The sequence below is a fragment of the Homalodisca vitripennis genome, chromosome 7 (genome assembly GCF_021130785.1).
Source record: "Homalodisca vitripennis isolate AUS2020 chromosome 7, UT_GWSS_2.1, whole genome shotgun sequence".
Lineage (NCBI taxonomy): Eukaryota > Metazoa > Arthropoda > Insecta > Hemiptera > Cicadellidae > Homalodisca > Homalodisca vitripennis.
The window spans coordinates 96,929,192-96,952,734 of record NC_060213.1 but is presented as its reverse complement, the minus strand read 5'-3'; the positions used below and the strand labels follow the sequence as shown (position 1 = coordinate 96,952,734).

At 30.9% G+C, this 23,543-nt stretch overlaps 1 protein-coding gene across 3 annotated transcripts in view; it reads left to right on the top strand.

The window, feature by feature from the left end:
* The window catches only part of LOC124366069 (interferon-inducible double-stranded RNA-dependent protein kinase activator A homolog), a 30,870-nt gene extending 15,889 nt beyond the window's left edge, over nucleotides 1–14,981 (top strand). For 2 of the 3 annotated variants that reach the window (XM_046822289.1, XM_046822290.1), the window contains 5 exons: nucleotides 4,814–4,995; nucleotides 8,428–8,546; nucleotides 11,327–11,476; nucleotides 12,494–12,605; nucleotides 14,689–14,981. In XM_046822289.1, coding sequence (XP_046678245.1) covers nucleotides 4,814–4,995; nucleotides 8,428–8,546; nucleotides 11,327–11,476; nucleotides 12,494–12,605; nucleotides 14,689–14,825 — 700 coding nt within the window. In that variant the 3' untranslated portion in view covers nucleotides 14,826–14,981. The remainder of the gene's footprint in view (nucleotides 1–4,813; nucleotides 4,996–8,427; nucleotides 8,547–11,326; nucleotides 11,477–12,493; nucleotides 12,606–14,688) is intronic. The other variant, XM_046822291.1, reaches the window with a different exon arrangement.
* Nucleotides 14,982–23,543: the final 8,562 nt, after the last annotated feature.

Genomic DNA, 23,543 nt, shown 5'->3' with positions numbered 1-23,543 from the left:
TCTGCTTATACCAATGTCAGTTACTACATATACTATTGGTAATATTTACATTAGTGTATCAAGAGAAATTGGCCCCAACATGTCTTATTAATTGTTCACGACTTATGCTGGAGATAAGATTCTGGTAAAACTATAAGGTTTCCTCCTCTACATACTTGTAAAATAAATAATAAACAGTTCTGGCTCACCCCTCTACTGGAATTTCTGAGGAGAATCTGAAAGATAACTATGGCACAATTAATAGAATAATTAATTTATGTTCTCTTCAAGTGATAGTATTTCTACATACATTTTAATATTATTTACTCAATATTATTAAGCCAAGCCCATATTGTTGAGCTGTAGTTTCTTATAGTTAAAAGTTGAGTTAATGTCAAAGTTAATATCTTAAGTTTTTCACTTTTGCTAATAAATCTTCTGTACTGCTAAATTGTTTTGAAATGAAATTTTTGGTGGAACACAGACCTCTAACCCGTAATGCTGGACTGATTGATGCCTGCAGTTTTCCAGAATTGGCTACTTGTATTTTCTAAACATACATAAATTGAAACTCACAATACACATACAGGTAAAATCAATGTTACATTGAAACACAGGTATAAACGAAGGAGCTTAAAATAGGTTGTGGCAGTGAATTGACACTGTGGTATGTCTTATATATAAACGGGTTAGTTAGGTGAGATTGGGGCATATTTACATATGTACAGGAGGTGACAGAATTTTCTCGTCATCTAATTCAAATATTGAATACAGTATTAAAGTAGCTTATGTTTGGTTTAAAAATAGAATAGAGAATCAAAGGTTTTCAACCTAAAAAACTGAAATTTTAAACAAATGATTCAAGTGGCCAACCTGTGGCAAAACTTTAGTAAAAAAGTACATGTTATCAAGTTGCAAAGCTACTGTATCTTGTATTGAAATATTTTTATAATAGAATATTTTTAATATAAAAATTATTTAAATATAAGAAAAATACATGCCTGTGTATTGAAGGTTGTTTAAATTTCACAACCACCCAAAGACAACTAAACCATTTAATGTCATCAGTATGTTTAATTTTTTTGGGCAAGTCGGAGATAAATTTAACAACAGTTATTTGTGGTAGTAAATAAATCGTTCTAGCAATGTTATTAATTTAGTGTATTTTGTGTTCTAAATATATACAGTAATTTTAATTATCTTTTTCAGAGATATTTTGTGATTATAACACAGTATATACTATGTTTTATATACAATACAAGCCTCTACAAAGAGTTGGGTGTGGTAGAGGCCATCTTGATTTCTGCCTCATAAAAACAATGTTGACGTCAAACTTGTTTATAATATTTTTTGGTTGCAGAATTATGGGAGATTTCTCCCATTAAGATATGATTAGTATGCATCCACATGCTGTTCAGTTTTAAAATATTTTTATTGGTTATTCCATGGTTCCCACCGGACCATGGTAACCGTGAAAAAAACTTGAAAATCTCTACAACATGCGATTAAATGAAGCAACATGTGTTGTCACTGTTACTATGTTGTTAGGTCTGGTTCATACAAGAGCGAGAATTAAGCAAGTCTGATTGTGGCGATCGGTCTTGGCGCGATTTAGTAGTGTAACAGATTAAATAGAGTGTTTTACTTTAGTGAGTGCTAGCTGACTGACCTCTGCGTGCCGGAGCGATGATCGCAAACAAACGCTACCACTACTACATCGCAGATGATAGCAGCGTGTCACAATGTCCCGGTGACATAGTAGTGTTTGGGCGAGCATTGAACGGTTCACACCGGCTACCAGTTGTTGCAGTCAAATGGTAAACTTCAAGGGCGTGCCAATTTTTTCTTGAATCATCCTGCAAAAGAAGGTGATTAGAATAATGACTAAAGCAAATCCATTGGACCATTGCAAACCACTTTTTATTGAACTAGAGCTGCAAACGGTTATTAATTTGTATATTTTTGACTCGGTTTCATACTTCCTGAAAAATATTCCAGCTCTCACTTTTGGCAGCAACATACATAGCTACAATACCAGAAATAAAAACAACATTGCAATAGAACACTGTAGGTTAAGCAAAACACAGCAGAGTCACATTTTAACTTCTCAAAAGATTTATAACAAATTAAGAAATGTAGTTGATAAGTATCCAACAAACATTTTCAAAGCTAAAGTGTATACTTGGTTACTGAGGAATCCTTTTTATTATCTGACTGATTTTTTTAGTATTCATGAAGTGAATTTCTAGTTTTCCATTTCTTCCTGTTTATTCTTATTTCTTTCTTCTTATTTACTATACTTTGTTTCATGTTTGAAAAAAAAAAACTTTATAGGATTGGAATATGTCTAAACATGTTAAAATTAAGGAACATATCTAAATGTAATAATTTGGGTACTGGTAGGATATTGTTTTTGACTCTTGAGATGTATACACAACTTTGTCAATGCTCTTTGAAAAATGACAATAAATATTAGTTATTATTTATTTATTTTGATGTTTTAATTGTATAATATTTTAATGTTTTTAATTATATAACATTGTAATATTTTTAATTGTATAATATTTTAATGTTTAATTGTATAATATTTTAATATTTTTAACTTTCTAGATAGGTGCTAATATTATAGGTTATAGTTTTATTTACAATTTTACAGTCCATTTTAAATAGTTTGTAATAGGGATTGATCAGGATGTTGTTTAGTACCTAAGTTTACTTCCGTTGTATCATTTATGAAATTGTATATTTATTATGTATGAAGATAGGTGGAAGAGAGAAATTCTTGGCAACTTTTGGTAAAAATGTTTATATGTTGGATTAATAATATTGCCTCCAGACTATACCACTTAGGTGTATATTTGACTTTGCTGATGCAGTTTTGTAAGATGGCAATGAACATATATTTATTTATTTATTTATTCTATAGACACTCAATAACATATAAACATTAGCACATGTACACTATGATGTAATTATTTTCTTTTATTTTTATTTTTAATGTTTCATATAATGTCTAAGGATTAACTACAAAATCAAAACTGATTTATTTTGCTTTGTTTATTTTTGTCACTTGTTATCAGATAGGTCACTTTAGACAAATTTTCTCAAGTCTATGAATAATTGTTTGCCTGACAATTTGTTATTCTTATTTATTGTACAATTATAGTACTTTATAAGTAGACTTTCTCACTAGCGCTAGTAGTTTCGCATGGCAAAAGAAGTTAATTTAATAATGATTTGGTTATTTTACTAAGGGAAGCAAGTCAAAATTACACTTAAATTTTGGTATATATGATGCAATGTTATTATGTGTACTGTGAAAAAAATATTACTGAAATATTAACTTCTTGTTTTGGTTTAACTTAACATGTAAATAAGTAAACTAATAAAAATTCAACTGCGTTTTTTTAACTTGCTTAAAAGAGTACATCAATTTCCCCTATATTCAATTCGATTCCGATTTAAATAGTATCTACTAAAAATTTGTAATAATAAAGTTTAATAATATTTATAATAACAATAATTTTATTTATATTAAGCAAAATACTTAATTGGGACGTAAGAAAGTATATAATTTATAGCTTACATGAATAATCAATCATCAAATAGGAGCCCCCTTTTTTTGTTCTTTTTTCATAAATATTTGTTGTTTTATTTAGCATTCACCTTTATACATTTTTAGTAAAATTTTATGGGATTACAATTCTACTTAACTGCAAGAATAATTCATTTACAATTTTCAGTTTTAAAATGATAAGTTTTTATTTAGTAATTTTCTAAATTTTAGTGTTGTGTTTTCAATTTTAATATCTAACATTTTATGCTTGTATAAAAACAAATACTTATTTTAACAGACAGTTAATAAATGTAATAATATTTATTGCTATGAAACATTATTAATTGTGATGACCAAGATGGTTTGATTGTTCATAATTTCTTCTACAAAGAGTTCTATGTCGGACACACCGGCCTTCATATTTCAAGAAGAGTGGATCGTCCGCCACAATTGGTGATTGACTTGCAGCCTCTCTAAACCCTTCCAGTGCTCCCGCCGCTGTCGGCTGCGATCCTGTAGTAGTGGGTGGTTGGTTGTTTGTGTTCGTCGGCTGCGATCGGCCATTAAGTGCTTGCTTGTGTGAACTGCTCCATAATGTGATTCAATACTTTACTTAGACCGGTTTCACACGGAGTACAAAACACCGAACTCAGCTCTTCACTTTCTATCACCGACTGCTCGCCTATTGGATTTGTGGAGTTGCAAACAAAGGGTGAGCATCGGTGCTTTTTGAATGCTGGTTTGAACGAAACACCTGAATTTAAGCTGAGTTGAGACGTGAGAACTGGCAACAGACGCTATAAGTACCGAGTGATCGATCACTGCACGTGCTTGTGGCGTGTTTTGGCACAAAACACTGAAATCAGCCACTGTGTGAGATAAACTCCATCTTTTTCTATTTTTATTTGTAATTTGTATAAAAACTGTCAACCGTGAAATTACTATTTTTATACCGGAAAAACTAGGAAAGACCCGAGAATTTGATGATTAAGATTGAGAGGGAATCCTGTTATTTAGAAAAAAAATCGCTAACTGTTTTATTCCTATGTCATTTAAATATTCAAATTTGAAAGAAAACCTGGTGTTTGGATCTCCTGCATCAAATTTTGTGATAAAAATAAGGTTATTATATGTGATTGAAGTTTAACTATGGGATAAAATTCAAGGTTGTTTCAGTACAGCCGGTTCCTAAAACACACTGGCTGTGGAGGAATATTTATTTCTTATAATCACTCTACTCTGTTACCAAGTGCTGAGCAAAAGTGTGTGTGTCAACAGGACAGGGAATATGGTTTCACCATATGAGGATAAGATTGGAGGTAACCCAATAGGTCTCCTGCAGGAACTGTGCATGTCGCGACGATGGCCACCACCCACCTACTCGACCGAGCATGAGGAGGGGTTACCCCACGAGCGCCAGTTTACCATCGCCTGCCTTGTCTTCAAGTTTAAGGAAATAGGTAAGTTAAACTTAACATCTTAACTGAAATATTTCAAAATATATAATCTCAAGAAATTCATTTCTTTGTCCTATGGATAATCTTAAATTACTTAATAAACTGAGACAGTGAGAGTAATTTGAGGGTTGATTTTTCTGGTTGGGGAGTAATTGGAGCTAAAAATTCAGCTGGACCATACATTTATCCCATTAAAAATAATATTGTCAATGGTAAAACACATAATTGTGATTCATATTTATTTTGAATTGTTAACATTTTTTATGCAGATACATATTTTAATGCACTGGGCAACCAAAAAGTGTACTTTCAAGTGGTGTTAGTGTTAGTTATATCTTTTCTTCATTATAATCAAGTTCTCTTTTTAAAACCAAAAATAATAATGTATAATAAATGTAATTTAGTTGAGAGAAATCCTCGGAAGTTAGTTTGCCTTGCCAGTATAAACAAAACACATTGGCAGTTCTAAGGTTAACAATGGCTGATGAATTTTATAACTTTTTTCAATAAAATAAAGTAGCAATGGGATTCAATAAATTTTTCATTGTTTCCTTATTTGATGATAAATATTGCTATTATTATGAACTAGATTTGACTAGTAAATAATGTAAAAAAGTACGTACTAATCATTCTCTAGTAACAAAATGGAATATTTAAGTAAATTAAAAAACTTATATTGAATGGTTTGTAAGTGTATTTATTAGATATGTATGTAGGTATACTAAGCCATTTACTCAAATATTCAACATGCATTTTAACTCATTCACTGGTGATCTATACTGATGATTTTGAGTAGCATTTTTACGCATCATGCACTGTGTGTACTGCAGTCAAATGTTTATATTGTAGGATAAGAAGTTGAGGAAATGTCTCATGCATTGAGTTCTAAAAGTACTATTGTGCTGCTTTCAGAGTGACAGGATTTTCAGTTTGGTGGGGTTGAGGATGAGGACCACCTCCTGTTAAAATCCCATGTTACACCCTCTGTGAGGAGAGATAGCAGGCATTTTGTCTGTTATATCACTTTGATCGAAGGGGGGGACTATTGTATATTAATCAAAAATTTTTACCAATACAGCATTTATTTGTTTTCAAAACTTTGAAACTGTTTTATATATTAAGTGGTAACAGAGGATCAGTACAGATATTTCATGGAACAAGAAGCATCAACAAAAGACTTTTTAAAACATCTAAAGTAAACAAATCAATTTTTAGACAATCGTATCTCTATTTGGGGCCAAAATATTTTAATCAATTACCAATGGATATTAAGGAAATTTCTAATTCAAATGAGTTTTGTACAAAACTAAGAGCTTGGCTATTTACTAAAAGCAATCTGAGTTTCATGAATAATGTTTTTATTTAAAACGATACTAATGCTAGATTGTATTCACCATTTCTTTACAATCGAATGTCAGTAACGCTATAAGTGAGGAAGGAAGAAGGAGTTATGTAATAGATTTAGTCCTAACAATAAGAAGTACTCTTTTGTTTGTTATCAGCAGTGATAAGCCGTGGGCGCTGCAGTGAGCTGTTTGTTTAGTTGTAAGCATCAAGACGGACTAGACTCATTGAAGTTCATCAGATATGTTATTTTTGTTTGTATATTAGACGCCAAGCCACACATACTGGAAATTGTGGCAAGGCCTATTCCAAGCTCTGTACTCTTGTTTGTATACATGTATGATATTGTGGAATAAATATTCATTATTTCATTTCATTATTTCACTAGTTAATTTCCAGCTTCTTCTAGTCAAAGAGGTCAGGAGATGATACTCTTACATGCTTGCAAAAATCTTTTAATACTAAGGGAACTCCACAGTAAACTAGACTTGTTGTTCAACTATGTTACCCCAATATCTTGACATTAGCGGTTAGTGATTGGCTGTTCTTGGATATTTATCCATGGTGTTGTGCCATCTGTTAGTGGCATCAGTTTTTGATGTACCTAGTGTAGGTACAGTCAGTCTAGAAGGTATGAACCTTCTGTATGAAGGTATGGAAAGCTCAGGAAATAGAACCCATAAAGGCATGAACCATTACAGGGTCTTAATATAATTATGGAGATAATTCTTCATTTTCTATGGGGCGGCCTATTGCCATGCACTTAACTTAACTTAAGCCTCACGGACCTTTTGTGCACCTCGGAAGCATACCATGAGGCCTACCAGTCTATGATTTCAGCATTTCCACAAACTGCTGAAAACAACCTATGAGGTCCTCCTGGGGAAATACTCACCCTTGTCCAAACTACCAAGGATGGCATACTGCTCTCTTGCTATTGCAGGACAGTCAAAGAGCAAGTGTTCAGCAGTTTCATCCTGCTCATCACACATTCTATAGAGCAGATCCTCCCGAAGGACGCCGACTCTGTGAAGATGCTTCCTTAGGGGCCCATGTCCCGTAATCAGGCCTATAACCCGAGAAGTCATCAGTCTACTTAGTGAGAGAAGGTCAGACGCCACCCTGGAGGAAGGTGACTGTAGTACCATTCTGCTTATCGTTATACCCGGATGCAATCTCCATCTTCTCTCATATTCAACGCGAACCTATTTTGAGACAGCCTCAAAGGATTCACACCTTAGAATACCTCAGAACAGTTGAGGATCCGTCATAATTGACGCTGAGCTCCAATTGGTCAGGGTATCAGCTCTTTCATTCCCAACGATCCCCTCATGACCAGGAACCCAACAAACAGTCACATTGTTGATTCTGGCAAGGGAAGAAACGACTTAATAACAATCCCAGACAAGATTGGATTTGAACACACAAGAGTCCAGTGCCATCAGTGCTGCCTGACTATCCATGAAAATATTGATTGTCTTACTCCTATATCGCAAACGAAGATTCTTACGAGCACATTCCATAATGGCTGCGACCTCTACCTTAAAAACTGTAGGATAAGGACCCATAGGAACCATCAGCTCCCTGCATGGTCTCACCCTCACAATTCCAGCACCTGTGCAGATTTTTGTTTTAGAGCCGTCTGTAAACTATTAAAGCTCAGCTGGTGGATTCCCTCCGACCAGTCGTGCTAGGAGGTATCACAATCACAATTATCACAAATAAAGATAATTAGATGACAAATTGTTATTCAAGTTGAAATGCACAAACTTTTTATTTGCCATTCTTACAATTTAAATAAATAAGTAGTCAATGTAAATAAATAAGTAGATTCAGCAATTGAAAAGGGTGTTTATTATGAAAATAAATTAATGAACAAAGGTTTGCACACATTATGTGAACTTTATCTCTTTTGTTTTGAATAAATTGTACGCTTTCTGAATGCTTTAAAATCATATATTATTATTTAAAAACTTTAGTCTTCCATTATCAGCTAATATGGTCAGTTCAATGTGAATGACTTGACTAAAGACATTGTGATGAAAATCTCAGTTCTCTTAGATGTAAAAATGATGTTTGCCATTTGTTCAGGTATGGGCAAGTCCAAGAAACTAGCCAAGCGACAGGCTGCCAACAAAATGTGGAACAAACTCAAGGACATTAGTGTGGAAACCAACAACATCTCATTCAATCTGGAGGACGATGATGAGGTAAGTTTGTTTTTACACATTAGACCCTTTCCCAAGCTAGAATTTTAATTTAACAATATTAACAATATTGGCAAAAAGATTTTGTAGTAAAATAGTAATTGACATTTCCCCCCACATTTTCATTGGATTCTCAGGATGATAAAACTTAACTCATTCTCAGCTAAGCTGAGCAGTTGTGAAAAATTTGTTTTTTTCAGATTCAATTTAAACATTTTTCACAGAGAGACCGTAATAAAGTTAGACTAATTATCTGTTGAATAATGAGAATTTGAAGTCAATAGTCACACACCATTTTATTCCATAATAATGTACTGTACAAGGTACAAAGAATAGTGTTACTACAATAAAACTAAATACTAATATTAATTAAAAAATATAAATAAACAATGGTAACATTAGTTCATTTAAATGATAAAACTTACATCTAAACAATTTACCTTCAATTATTCTTTAAATGAATGAATTGGTTTTTGTACTGAAATATTCCTCAAAAGAATATAGAGACAAATTAGTTAAATAATACTTTACTTCTTTTTTAAATTTTAATAGATCTGTGGTAAATTTATGTAAATTATGTAAATATATCACAACTCTGTAATATGTTTTCTTTTTGTAAAATTCGAGATTGTGTTGATCGATATGTCTATTAAAACGAGTATTGTATATATGTTTATTAGTTTTTAGTATAGGATCAAAAAATAGTTTTACATAAATTATTGAATCAAATGTCAAAACCAATGAAACCATATACTGTCAGAAAGAAATATGGTTAACAGAATCTGTATATCTTAAATGTTTCATGACTCTCAAGTTTTTTTGTAGGACCAATTTTGAAGTTACATTAGACCAAAATAGTTGAAGAAATCACATAAGATCATTTACAAAAATGAGTGACCTCTTAAACATGTACTAGGGTATGACTGGCCTTGTTGTTGAATGTCATTTTGAGGACTTTATCCTGAGATGTGAATCTTAAGTGGAGCCACCAAATCAGTTCTTTTGTCAAGTTGAAGTGAAGTCTTCAAATACCTCAGAATCAGTTGTGTGTTTTCAATATTTGTGTGGAATAAAGGACAATATATTGCATAAATGGGATCAGAGTAAAGTATTTATACATTTTAACAATCAATACTTATTTTAAAATAGTAATGTATTAATAGTATGAATAACTATCTTTAATATACTACACTCTTATCAAGTACAATCCAGTTAAAGCAAGTTATCAACATATTCTGGTTATAAATGGATAAAGCTTATCTCTTGTGTGTCTAATGACCTGTGAGTGAGTAGCACAGTCAGCAGTGTGCAGACATTACACTTAGGATCATTGGCTCTAATTCCAGTCTATACATGAACTTTTTTGCTTTGTCATTACTTTAAATAATCATTCTTACCCTGGCACTTGAATTTTTCTACACTTTTAACTTATTTATCTGTTATTTTGGTTAGTTTTTCTAATTAGATTTAAAGTTGTAATTGAATTGGCTAGAGGAGAAGTTTATAAAAAGAGCCCGGTAATAAAAATGTGATAACAAGTTGAAAAGAACATGAAGTTCATTCTACTCTCGAAAAAATTGCCTTAAAAAAAGTAAAATGTTAATAAAGAACCTTACTAAAGAGAACGAGAAGTGAATAAAAAATAATATTGACATGAGTTTGTATCAATTGATAGCTTGATTTGAAAGTTTTTTTATCACTCCTGGTTATCTGCACATATTTATGGCCAGTAACTCAAAAAGGCTTTATATATATACAAAATCTTGTTTAAAAGTTTTAGTGCAATCATTAAATCGTTATATAATCCCAAACATTATAACATGAAAATTCATGTTAACTTTCCTTAAATGTTCTTACAAAATTTCGCTAAGCATTTAACTGAATGTGGGTATCGGTTATTCTAACTGATAACTTTTCAGTATATCCAAGTGGGCTGAAGATTTTAAAGACTACGAAAACAAAACTATTTAGTGAAAAAAGTAAATAATTATTCTTGTAACTTTAAAATTAAGTCAAGTTAAGTTCAAATCCTCACATTTAATTAGTGGACTAGGGTATTGGATATTTGCTATAGTTATATGTTATAAAAAATATATGTTTATTGTAGTATGTAATGGAAAGAAATGTCTGAAATCCTATTATTCTTTCAAATTATCCATCGTTAATAACAAATTTTAAACAAAGAGCGGGGTTTACTTACTGATCTAGATACTTTTTAGTAGATCTTATAAAATTAATTTTAATTAAGGAGGGTTTACTATATAGAATCTTGGAAAATGTTCAGTGTTAAATTGTGATTAAAATAATATTAACAGTTATCAGTTTTAAGTACTAACCCTGGTTTAACATGAAAAACAGACTTATAAAGTGTGTGGTTTTCTATTGTAAGTATGTAGTACTTTTAATAAACAGATAACCGTTGTATTCAAAGTTGGCAATACTTTTAATTTTGTTATTTTTATAGCTTTTTCCTGTAGTAAATCTAAATTATATTTTATTCTAAACACGTATCTGTTGAGAGTGTAAAAAAATTGAATAAGGTAATTTCCTAAGAATATATTAAGCGGACAGGTCGATTCCCAAAAACAAGACGTACCATAACCTTTATCATAATTAAATTTGTAATTCCTTTATTTGATGAATTATAAGTATTTTGCAGCTGTGAGGTCAAGTTTTTATTGAGTGAACTGAATGAAAGATGTTAAATTACATTTTAATTGTAAAGTTAACCTTGGTGTTGGGTTTTCTATAGTTGTAATAAATTTTAAAATATTTGTTGTCAGATAACTCAGCGCGTTTCCCAGATCAATCACGAATTTGGTGAACTGAAAGAGGCAAAAATTCCGACCTTGACGACCCCACATAGTCACAAGGTGTCTCAGTTTCACAAGAACCTCAAATCTTCTTTTGGTGAAAAGCTTAATGAGTTACAGGTTCGTATAGGACTTTTTCTTCTAATTCCAAAATCAATTTGCAATTATTAATTAATTATTGTAACATTTTTGATTATGTGTTTTTTATTATACATCAATAATGTATAATAATTAAAATTAACGTGTTTAGATTTTTATAAAGCTATCTCAAGTAAGTTTTACTCAGTTATTACTTATTTTGTTATTCTGTAAAGGAATAAAAAGAATAGAAATTCTGGGTAGTGCAAGGGTAAATTTTACATTGAGAACAAATTTACTTTTTCCTGTAGAAAAGGACTTGTAAGTTTTGTTTTTGGGAATCAAAAATTAAATAACACTGACTCTTTACTGAAAAGATCACATTTGAAGAAGTATTTGTGATAGTTAATAAACAAAGTAATGTAATACTAGTTTTATAAATATATACGCTAAGTTATAAATTTGCTTTAATACAACACATGTTTTTAACAATATTGACATTCTTTTGCAATTTTTAAGTGGCGATCTTAAGATTTTTTTACTTTTACAAATTCTATGTACTTCTGCAGTCATGGCAAAATGTTTGCATTAAATAAATATTTATTTTGCATGTAACAAATGCCTTGACATTTTTCCTAATGTTTTTACGCAGTCAGTTGAACCATGGTTTGGAAATGTCCTTCATGGAATTAAAAAAATTCAAGATGTATGAAAGAAGTTAGCATAATTACTTTGTTCTAGTTAAATAATTTGTTCTAGTTTTTAATAATTACTAATAAGACCTCCTTGTGTCAGCTTAGTTTTCAATGTTATCAGTTTAGTATCATCTTAATTAAGTTGAATGCAAGTAACATGAAAAATTACATGTTAAACTCAAATGATAAGCCTGGAGCATTACATTGTCACACTACTGAAATGTGTACTGTTGAACTTTATTTAGTCAAAATATTATTAAGACCTTTGTAAATGGATGTCACATTTATACATTATACCTAAGCAACATCTATATATAAAAATTCAGTGATGATGTTTATTTCATCATGAGGTGATTTATTGCAGACGGTTGTGCTGAAGAATCAGGGCTTCAACTTTGTACAGTTCTTACAAGAAATAGCTTCTGAGCAGCAGTTTGAGGTCACTTATGTAGATATCGAAGAAAAGTCCATGACAGGTTAGTATGTAAACTATAGGGTAGATTGTAAGTGTATTTTATTAAAAATTAATTGTATTTGTAAATTTCTAATAAAAATCTGTTGAGTAGTCTTACTTTTTTAAACCTTGATAGATTCCAATGTCTCCAAAATTAGAGTACATGAAAGCATATTTATAAGTTAAATTACATCAGTAGAATAATCTAATTATTTTGCTTCATTCATTGTTGGTGTAAAATAAAGGCATGCCCTTGTGAAACCTTGTCTCTCCAGTATGATGTTTGGAAAGCGGCTAGGTCCATCGAAAGAGGTTTCCAGTTTAAAAATTTCCAGCAAGGTAAGGTGTAGAATGAAAAACACATTTCTATGCAATGTAAGAAGCAATGCAAAATATACTCTGCAATATTTAATTATAGTAGTATATTTTTATTATTATTACTTCAAACAGTTAACACAGTGTTATTATATCTTTACATCAAAGAAATAAAGAGATAATACTTGGCTATCTATAACAGTGTCACTCTGAATTCGATGCTAGGGCATGAAGAAATTGTGGAAAATGAGGCAGTGGACAGGTTGGTGAGAGCTGAAACTGTGTCACAACATAAAGGTCCAGAACCTTTAATGGCTTCACCAATTTAAAATAAAAAATTCTGTTACAAAATGGGTGGCTGGAGAAGCTTTCCACTACAGGAAAAGTCACCCAGGTCTGAGACAATCAAAAGTTGTATATGTTATTTATATCCTAGGACTATTGTTGATCGAAGACCAGACATCAGATTATTGTTCAATCTATTAATTGGGCGTTACCCACTTAACTGTTTAAGATGGGTATCTCTTGAGCTGGACATACGTTGGTTCTGCACGGTCTCCAAGGAGACTTCTATACACATACATTCTATGATAGGAAGCAGTTGTCCTGACTATGTGGAGACATCTTCACGGGCATTTCTAAAACCCACTATAGTGGGATTTTTAGTTCCTTCTGACGTCTGTTCATCAAGAGCCTTAAGATGATTTGGTTGTCTAGATTTTAGTGTTATGCCACAAAAGATCCCCAGAACCTCATTGATAGGGTTACCCTCCTGCACAGTCAACCCTTAGTATCGAATTGTAAAATAAAGAGCAGAACATATACCTAACAGGTGAAATAGTGATGAAATAGACACCAGCACTGCGTAAATCAGGTGATCGACAATAATGGGCAGAGAGGCAGCACACCTAAGGTTATAAATATAAATATAAATTTATATGATAGTCAATACAATACTTGATTTTATAATGTGTTCATAAAGTACTGCACCGGTTCAATATTTTCTGAACTATTAAAGATAAAGTGATAACACTCATTATACAATTATTGCACCTAAAAATCTACTCTTTGAAGTAACTAACACTTTTCTGTCATATCAGGAGTACGGCCTACAAGGGGTCAGATGAGAATCTTAAATGAGATCATAGTTTGAATAGTACATCAAGTTAAATGTATCTATTAGAAGAACACTAAGCCGGGAATCTGACCTCAAAAGGTTCACACTCTAAAAATGGTGCTGGTTTACAGTTTCAGAAAGTTATAATGTAGGTTCTGTTGTAGACGGGTTAATATTCTTTACTTGGCTGAAGTTGGAAAGTTAAACTTTGTAAATGAATACTGGACATAGTTATGCTGTGATGTCAGTAGCTGGTGCAAACCGTCTTTCTGAAGCCTCTGTTGTGAATTTTGTTACTTATTTAGTTATGAAAATTGTAATAACTGTTGTTTTACAGTTAATTATGTTTAAAAACCTCATTAGAAAAAACCCATTTCATGTACTGATACTTTGAGATAACAACATTCAGTGAAATTGCCAGTCATTTTGTATCATTTGATTAATTCTCATTTAATTAAGTTAGTAATATAAAAGAACAGTTCAGAAACAAGACAACCATCAATACTGCAGAAGATAAATTCAGTACAATTGTTTAAATAATTTGTCAAAACTTAAAACTGACATACACATTGTCATTAATCTGGCACTGTATGATATGCAGGTGAAGAGGTAAGGTTGTAGTGTCAGGGTGTCATATCATCATAAATGAACCTCTCATATGGTCTGTCCACAGGAAAGTATCAGTGTCTGGTACAACTGTCCACCTTGCCTGTAGCGGTGTGTCACGGCTCTGGGAATAGCTCTAAGGAAGCTCAGACGGCTGCAGCACACAACGCTCTTGAGTACTTGAAGATAATGACGAAGAAATGAACATCTCCCGGACCCGAACTGGAAGGAGACTGTTGGTAGCTGCCTCTTCTACAACCGTATGGAGTCCGACATATGACTTATCCCCTAGGCTCCATACGGTTGCAGCGAGCGCAAAGAATCCACAAGTCTCCTCTTCATTCGGCTGGTACCAAACACTTTGAGACGACGTCCACTCGATGGGCGTGTACAATTATTTTCCCTGAGAATAGATTTTCCTTTCTTGTTTGTGCTACCTCATTAAGTGTTGCACTGAGCTTTTGCTTTTAGATGTTTATCGTGTCTGTTGTCGAGATGACAAAAAAAAATGTTCATGTCTGTTTTCTAGACAACAACAAAATTTGAAATTGTCTAAAGGGAAATGTAATATCGGGGTGGGACCATCTTGGACAGTTATTTCAACCTCTTTACTCGCAGATTTTTAATTTTATTAATTTTGCTGACGATTTAATCTTAAATGTTATTGTTTATTGTTACCTGTCAAACAAGAATTAATTATAAAGTTCTATCTTTACATTAAACAAGATGTTATTCAAGGTGTTTTTTTTATCTTGAAATATTTAAATTAGAAATTCAAATTGTTTCTTCCAAATTTATGACAGTATTTTTATACTTACATTCAATTGTACTTTTAGAATAAAATGTCTTATTTTTAACACTTGTTAATGAGTTCATAATTGGCTTGTCATTTTATTTTAGAACACATATCATTATGTTTCAGAAAATCTTGTTGGGAACGAACATTGTGATTTTTATGTCAGGGTGTAGTAATTTGTAATGTTTCCATAACATTTTTGTTATATTTCTGCATGATAATTACAACCTAACTCAATTCTGCAGCTAATTATTCAGTTGTTAATTGTGTTAAGACATTTGTGGAAATTAACGATGAATTGACACTTTTGAATGCTGCACCTGTAATCCATGGCTCTTTTTAGAATAATGATTGTTTTTAATAATTTCAAACAAATAATTGCTTGCATTCAGTATATGGTATAAATGTTTTAATGAAATGACTCGATTCTTCTTACTTTGTTCTTTCTTGGAAAACAATTTTTTTGAATAATTAAGTTTAAAATTTATAAATATTGGGAGCATGTAAATAAAACACATTTAAAAATGTTTCTTGTGTTCAGAATAATTGTCAATACTTTTTAGCAAACATTGAATTAGATTTTGTATTGTTTTATTTGTATTATAATTTGAAACATAAGTTTTTACACAATGTAACTTACAATATTAGCATTTGCTGCTTTCTCTCATTGAATAATTTTAGTAACATGGTTAGTTAAATCTTAAACAATTGATTCTGTCAAATTACGTAATCTGCATTTAACACATCTTCATCAACACTTGTCTTTTTCCTCCTTGCCAAGATTTTTAATTTGGTCAAACTATTTGTAAATTTTCATCCAGTAAGTACATGGAAGATTTGTTGTGGTATGTATGTAAGAAAAACAATATTTTAGTTTAGTTTTAAATCACAAGTTTTATAAAATCTAAAATTGAGGTGATGGAAAATAAATTTTAGGTTTTACTCGATTTAGATTTGTACTCATCATCAAACTTTTTTTAAATAAGTATTATTTAAACATTAAAAATATACATAAGTCTTGTTGGAAAATCGCAGCACTGTGAGTTAAAAAAGGTTGAATTTTCTTTCCAAGGTGGTCCAAATTTCCAGAGCAAGGCTGTTTATCTACAAGCTATACTTTGCATAGAACTAGTGGGATTTTCCCCTTCTCACATTTGGAGGGACACTACCAGAAAATTGCAAAAAAGGAGAGAAGTTCTGTTTTTTGTTCACTGTGTCATCTTTTTTGTGTTTTGTATTTTTTGTAGTTTTCCTCTGGTGAGTGCTGGTTTTATGGACCGACTACTTTTGGAAAATGGGCATTATTTTAATGCAAAGTATAGAGGTTGTAATATTTGATCTAGTTGTAGTTATAAGTTTAGTTCCTTAGCTATAGATGTATGTACTTTATCTTTGACGTATTTTAAAGATTCACTAGTATAAAGAAAGCATAATCACAACTGATATTGTTAAATATGTTCTCATTTCTTAAAAGTTGATTTAAAATTGTGATGCCTGTATGAACTTTGTTGATTTTGTTGCTGAAGAGTTGAGCTATTTAATTTTCAAGTGTTTAAATTTGCGTTAGAACGAAAGAGTTAATTATTTTCTTTTCATGTAGATATGGTTTAAAATAGAATAAGTATAATTTGTCAATCAATTTAATCTGTAACCACCTCATTGTCAAATTAATTCAGAATTCCATCTGTATCAACTTTTGAGAAGTTATGTGTTAGTAAAAACATAGAACAGATGATGTGTTAGAATTGATACTTTTTACTCATACATACCCAAGGTTTAACCAAGTTTTTAGATTATTCTGTAGGAAGAAGTGTTATACTTGTTTCTGCTTATAATCTATCTAATGGTTATGCTTACCAACCTAATACTCAGTTTATTGACACGTATGTTGAACTTGCCAATTAAAAGAGTAATAAATCAAAACTTAAATAGTAATAATTTCGTTTGTTTAATTATCCCACATAGTCTCTGTAAGGTTTGTAATGAAACTTAGGTTAAGTTTGATATGAAATATAGTGCAAAAAGAAAAAGAAATACTCGGTGGAGACCAAATCTGAAAATTACCAAGTTGTATAATTTGTATAAATTAAATTATAGTGCCTGAATTAATAATAGTAGTGAATATTGAATCTACTAATTTAGACATGTTGAGGTAAAACTTGTGCTTCTGCTATGATTAAAATTAATGTGCAGCAGTGTAAAATTCATAATTTTAGGAAATACAAGTTGTTATGCAGCGGTTGTAACACAAGATATTAAAAAACTGTAAAACGTAACACATCTCAGCATTATTAGCATCTTACTTTTATAGCATGCTGAAACTGCAACCATAATGTTTCACTTATTAAACAACTGATGACCACCAGCTGCTGGAAATAGATTATTATAACTGGTGCAAGTACAATACTATGGAGGTCTTCTAATGGTTGATGCATAGAAATTATTCTTTTAGTAGATTTTTATAAACTTTTTTAAGAGAAGATACTTAGCGATATCACTGCTGCAGGAACAAACTATTGGTGTGATCTTTCCATTATAAGTTCGGACACGCCAACCGCCGCTGAACGATACCAGTGAGCAAATTATGTAACTGAAGCCTAAACATTATTAAAAAAAAAAATCTTTTATCCTTCTGAAAAATTAGTTTATAGACATACCTAAAGTGTCCACGTTGACGTGGTTAAATCAACAAAAGTGAAAATTATGCACAGTAATGAAATTGTAGACCTTACTCATAAATTTATGAACAATTGAAGTATATTAAAAATCTACCTAAAATTCAATAAACGTACTTTGCACTGCAAAATTTGACACATTAACACTAATTATTTTATTTGAAAATATAACATGACTTTCAATTTGCAATATATAAAAAAGTAAACTTCAATATGTTAACTTTTTTAAAACAACCAGTTTAAAATTATTGGTTGTGAATTTAAAACTGATGAAAGACTACATAAAATTTGTGTAATATCTGCATGTATGAATTTTCAGTCTTCTGCACAATTAAAATTGTCCAGCGCACAGCTCCTTGCATATTAAAGTTTACAGTTTTACCTTTGCCTTAAGATATTGTGACAAATATTTAATCATACAATAAACCATGGGTTTTCAGTAAACTTATGCATACTTTTGTAAGCCTTATCTGAAAATGTCACGTAAATAGTTGAAACTAATAACTCTAAAAAATTCATGCACAAAGTCTATGTCTAAAAACTGCATTTTGTTAAACGGTTTTAAGTCAATTTAAAATATCAAGAGGATAAAATGGAGATACTTTGAATAAAGTGACCAGAAACCCAATGGTATCAGGAGGGATACAGTACAAACAAGTCCTAATGTTGTTTTAAAATAACAAATAGAACTGACAGTTAAGTTATCAAGAGGATGGTCAACAAACAAATATTATTGTTTTCAATACAAAAGTCATCCAAATTATGAACTAGGCAGTTGCACAAGTATAAAAGTATCTAGTTTCTGATCATAAACTTTAACCCTGGAAGTGTCTATCGGAAATTCTAAAGTGTACCCTGATTTTGTAGGTCTTTCAGAGTCTCTTTATAAATTTCATATAAAATCTTATAAGTAGTGTTATATACATTACTCAATAAAGTTAGTGATGTCAGATTCTACAGAATGTAACAAATATTACTTGATCTACATGAGTCACCCATTCTGGTGTTATAATAAACAGTTTTTGATATAACTTTGCTCATTTCAAATAAAAAAAAAACTTCCCAACAAAAATAAATTACATGTTTACAAACATCAATATCCGCTGCACAGAGCTTAACAACAAAATCACATCTGAGAAAATCACCAGATTGGTAACTAGTAATGGGTTAAAAGAAAATCAAAGACTACAAAACATTAAAAACAACAAGTTGTAGGCTTTAGATTAATGTACAATCTAAAGGTCTTTGACCAGTAATTATGCTTTTATCAGTAAAGTGCAATCAACACTTTCGGTTGCAATTTGGAAGTTACGCGATCGACAACAAATGGGTTTGATCAACGCTTCCAGGGTTACCACCAACAAAGTCATATAACATACAGCTGAATTTAATTTTGTTTATTATCTGTTCTTTCTTTTTATGTTATTTACTAAATAATTTGTAACAATAATTAAAGTTCTAACTATGAGTTTACATAATAATTTATCTTAAAAAACATAATTTAATGCAATCGATTAAAATCTTTAGTTTTCAGTTAATTTCAAGATTGTTAAAAGATTATTTACTAGGGGATGATACTGTAAAGTGTATATCATGAGTTGTAATATACTTCGTGATTGCAATATGTTAACAGAGCTTTTATTTTGTATGGAAAACAAATTAAGACATTAGACTCAAATGAATCTTATCTTCGTACTAATTAAAAAGATAACCCTACATGCGGAATTAATATAACATGGCTTTTTTTTTGGAAACGGAGTAAATTTGATTGAGGCTAAGTTACGTACACGATTATTAATTTCTTATTGGATGTTCATATAAATCAATTTTATTGTGGTTATCATTAGGTCTAGAGGAAAGAGGGTTAGAAGAGTGCATTAGAAAGACTATTGATTCAAAATTTTAAAAATTGGTTCAAAAATTTATTTTTGGGACACGTCTGTGTTAACATGTGCCAAACCGCTCCTTCACATCAACAATGCCCGGCAGCTGTAAGATGGTACACACTGACTTCTAGTAGTGTTTATTTGAACTACTATAAGTCCACAGTAGTGCTGTTTAATTGCTACTACACTCTGACAGTCAACTAAATAACTGTTGCGAAAGCACATGGTGTAGTTTTACCTAGGCGTTAGAAACAGAAAGAACATAACTATTAGTTTTTCAGTTGTGGTTTTGAAGTTGCTACTGTAATTTCATCTCTTTTGATCATGGTTAAGCTGATATAGCGGGATATATTTGTCATAATATTCAGAAATTTTTATCAATTTTAGATTTGAGTTGAGAGTTCAGATGTGTTGTGAGTTGGGCATTCATCAGTTTGTAACTTATCTGAGAATAACGATGGCGATTGGGATGTAAACTCAATATATTAACGATCTGACGTGATGAAACATGAAACAGGGGATTCTGGTAGCAGTTTGGTAAATAAATGTGTTATGTGCTACCAGCTGAGCAGCTCTGTGTGTGGCACATAAACCCGGCAATAACGAGTGACAGCATTACCAGTCTTTTTCTGGTTGTGTATGGATATATTTTCTTTATCGGGAATATATATCTACATATGTTTAAAAAATATATGACTCCATCATATTACACGTAATTGTTTTCATCAAATAGGTTATGTCCTGTATTTTAGAATTTGCTTTTGAAGCTGCGGGTAACTGCTCCAAAATGAAAATTTTTATTTCTCAATTGAATTTTACAAATCATTGATAATGTCAGTAATTACTTTTAAATGTAAGGAAAAACTTTAATAATTTGAGTTAAAAAAATAAATTTTTAATAAAAATGTATGTTTAAAAGGTAATGTTATTTATATTAAAAAATTCTTCAATACTATAAAATGGATTTTTAAAGAGTCAAGAATAAAACTTACCTTTAAATTTAGTAATTTTAGTATACAAAGGAATCATAGGTTTCAGCACATTAAATATTTTGAGAGACCAAACAATGTGGTTATTTAGGATCTTACTTAGGCAGTAATATCCTTTTACTGTTTTCCTGGTATCTTGTTAATGGCCATTGTAATTAAATTTTAGAATCTTGATGATTAAAGATGTGTTTTATATGGTTTTTAATGAATGACTGTGGTTTAACACACATTATTTTCAGTGGTGTGTTCATCCCTATAACAAAAAACAGTTTTTGCATCAGTTTTTTTTTAACTGACGCAAAAGTTAAAAAATTACTATATCTGTGGGCTGTTTTTGTTTTTGGAAAATTTCCCTTGGATAACTTACAAAAAATTATAACGGTAGTGAAAAATGTGGAGTTGCAAGGAAAATAGAGGAAACTGTCTTAGAGTGACATTTCAAGTTCTTTGATAAACTTTCTTTCCAATCGATAACAATAAGGGATACAGGCTACTTCCATGTTTATTTTTCTTATTAATCATTAATTGGATCAAGAAGTGTGTTTAAATATTCTCTCACACCTTTAAACATTCTCATAAAATAAAGTTTTATTGGTTTATATATTATCTTAACAATCTATTATTATTTGATCATTTTTAAATGGCTATATACATATTTTAATATTTAAGGCATCATATTGGATTTAATACAATGGACAGATAGAATACAGATAAGAAAGAATACAATTTATGCAGTCATTGTATCATTGTTTCTCAAATGAGGTTTGTGGTGATATAAATTTGACCTCTTAAGCACATGTTCAATAAACAACCTATTTGAATTTAGTACTGATAAAGGGATTTGACTGTGGATTGCCTGAAAAATACAATTCCACTATAAATGACAGAAAATGATAGAAGATAAAAGATAGAAAATGCACAATTCATGCAGGTAGGTGCAGATTGATTTGATCGAAAGACCTTGAATTTCAATGGTTACCTTGTTTATTTACCGATTAAAATAAATTTTGATTTATATAGTTTAAGTGTGACAAAAATTTCCAATAATATAAGGTTGACAGTATATTTCACTCAACACTATATACCTTACAATTGTGTTAGAATGTACATAAAACTAAATAAGTAGTAATTTCATGACACAATTTGCTTGAATTCTTAATCTGCTTTACTGTAATTGGATTTAAAGATGGTCAAGGCTGAAGAATGCTGTAAGGAATTCACAATACCGGGCGGTAGCTTTAGCAAAGTTATTGCCACATTCCTGAGGAGACCCAGGAACCTTCAAAGGAATCAGCTTTTGTTATAATTTTTACACTTCACTTGATTCTTTAACCAAGCTCAAAGACAAATTGATGGGAGCTTTTATAATTAAGAAGTTTAATAATTAGTTTTTATTTCCTCAATAATTGTTTTTTTTCCATAGTGTCAGTTCTGGTTTGGTTTAAAAACTATGCTACTTAATTGTTACATGCAATCAGTTACAACTATACTAAACTTGGGAATACAAATTTGATGATTCTGTGGTATACTACAGAACTAAGCTGAATATAACCTTCTTCTGATGAATATATTTTACTCTTTACTTCATTTATGTTGCTTTCACTTTTATAATTCTATTGCCAGTGGTATCTAAGTAAGGCCCAATAATTCATGATTATTTGATTATGTACCATACATTGTAAAACCACAAAGAAACAAATGTAAACACTTGTCTGTGTAAAAACAAAGATTCTGTCAAGGTTTTGGAAAAATGTTCTATTTCCGTGTTCATCTACTATTACAAGTTCATTAAAATCTACAACAATAACCAGTATCGTGTTCACCCCAGTTATTTCTATATGTGATGTTAAACATTTCTGAGATACTCGAATTAGGGAAAGTATGACCAAAAGTTAGTTGATTTATAAATATCCAGTGTTTTTCTGTGCTAGTTATTCTTTGCTACTACTACTGATAAACTCTATATCTGCAGAACAAGATCTTATATATAAAATAAAGTGTTAATATTGTGACATGGCTCATGGGTTTATTTGATCCAAATTAAAAAGGGGAAAATAAATATAGACATAATGGTATTTTTGTAGTGTTGTCAGTCTTCTCTCTTCCAAAAGAAACATGGACATGTATGTGACCTAGAAAAATTCCAGAAGGACATTAAATGAAGTTGACATAATTTTATAAAGGTCTTGGTGATACTAGAACTATGAAGAAGATAAAGTTTGAACAATCATAGGAAAAAAAGAGAACATTTGTTTTATTTGAATTCTGGATGTCAAGTAGGTAGTATATGTACTCGTATAGCATTCAGTCTAAGGTAAAAATACCTAATTTAGGTTGGAATAAGAGTATCAGAAACCAAGATGTCTTGAGAAATGTACAGGGATATTTTAATAATTTTCTGTTGGAGTGACTTAAATGTGAAACTATACCATTGACCATTGCTTTTCACCAAAAAAATGTTTGCAAAATCTTAAAATTTAGCATATACATAAGTGGTTAATTTTATTCTATAAATCTTGATAAGATGAGTAAAAATGACAGTAAACACATAAACAAAAATTAACTATGGAATAGTT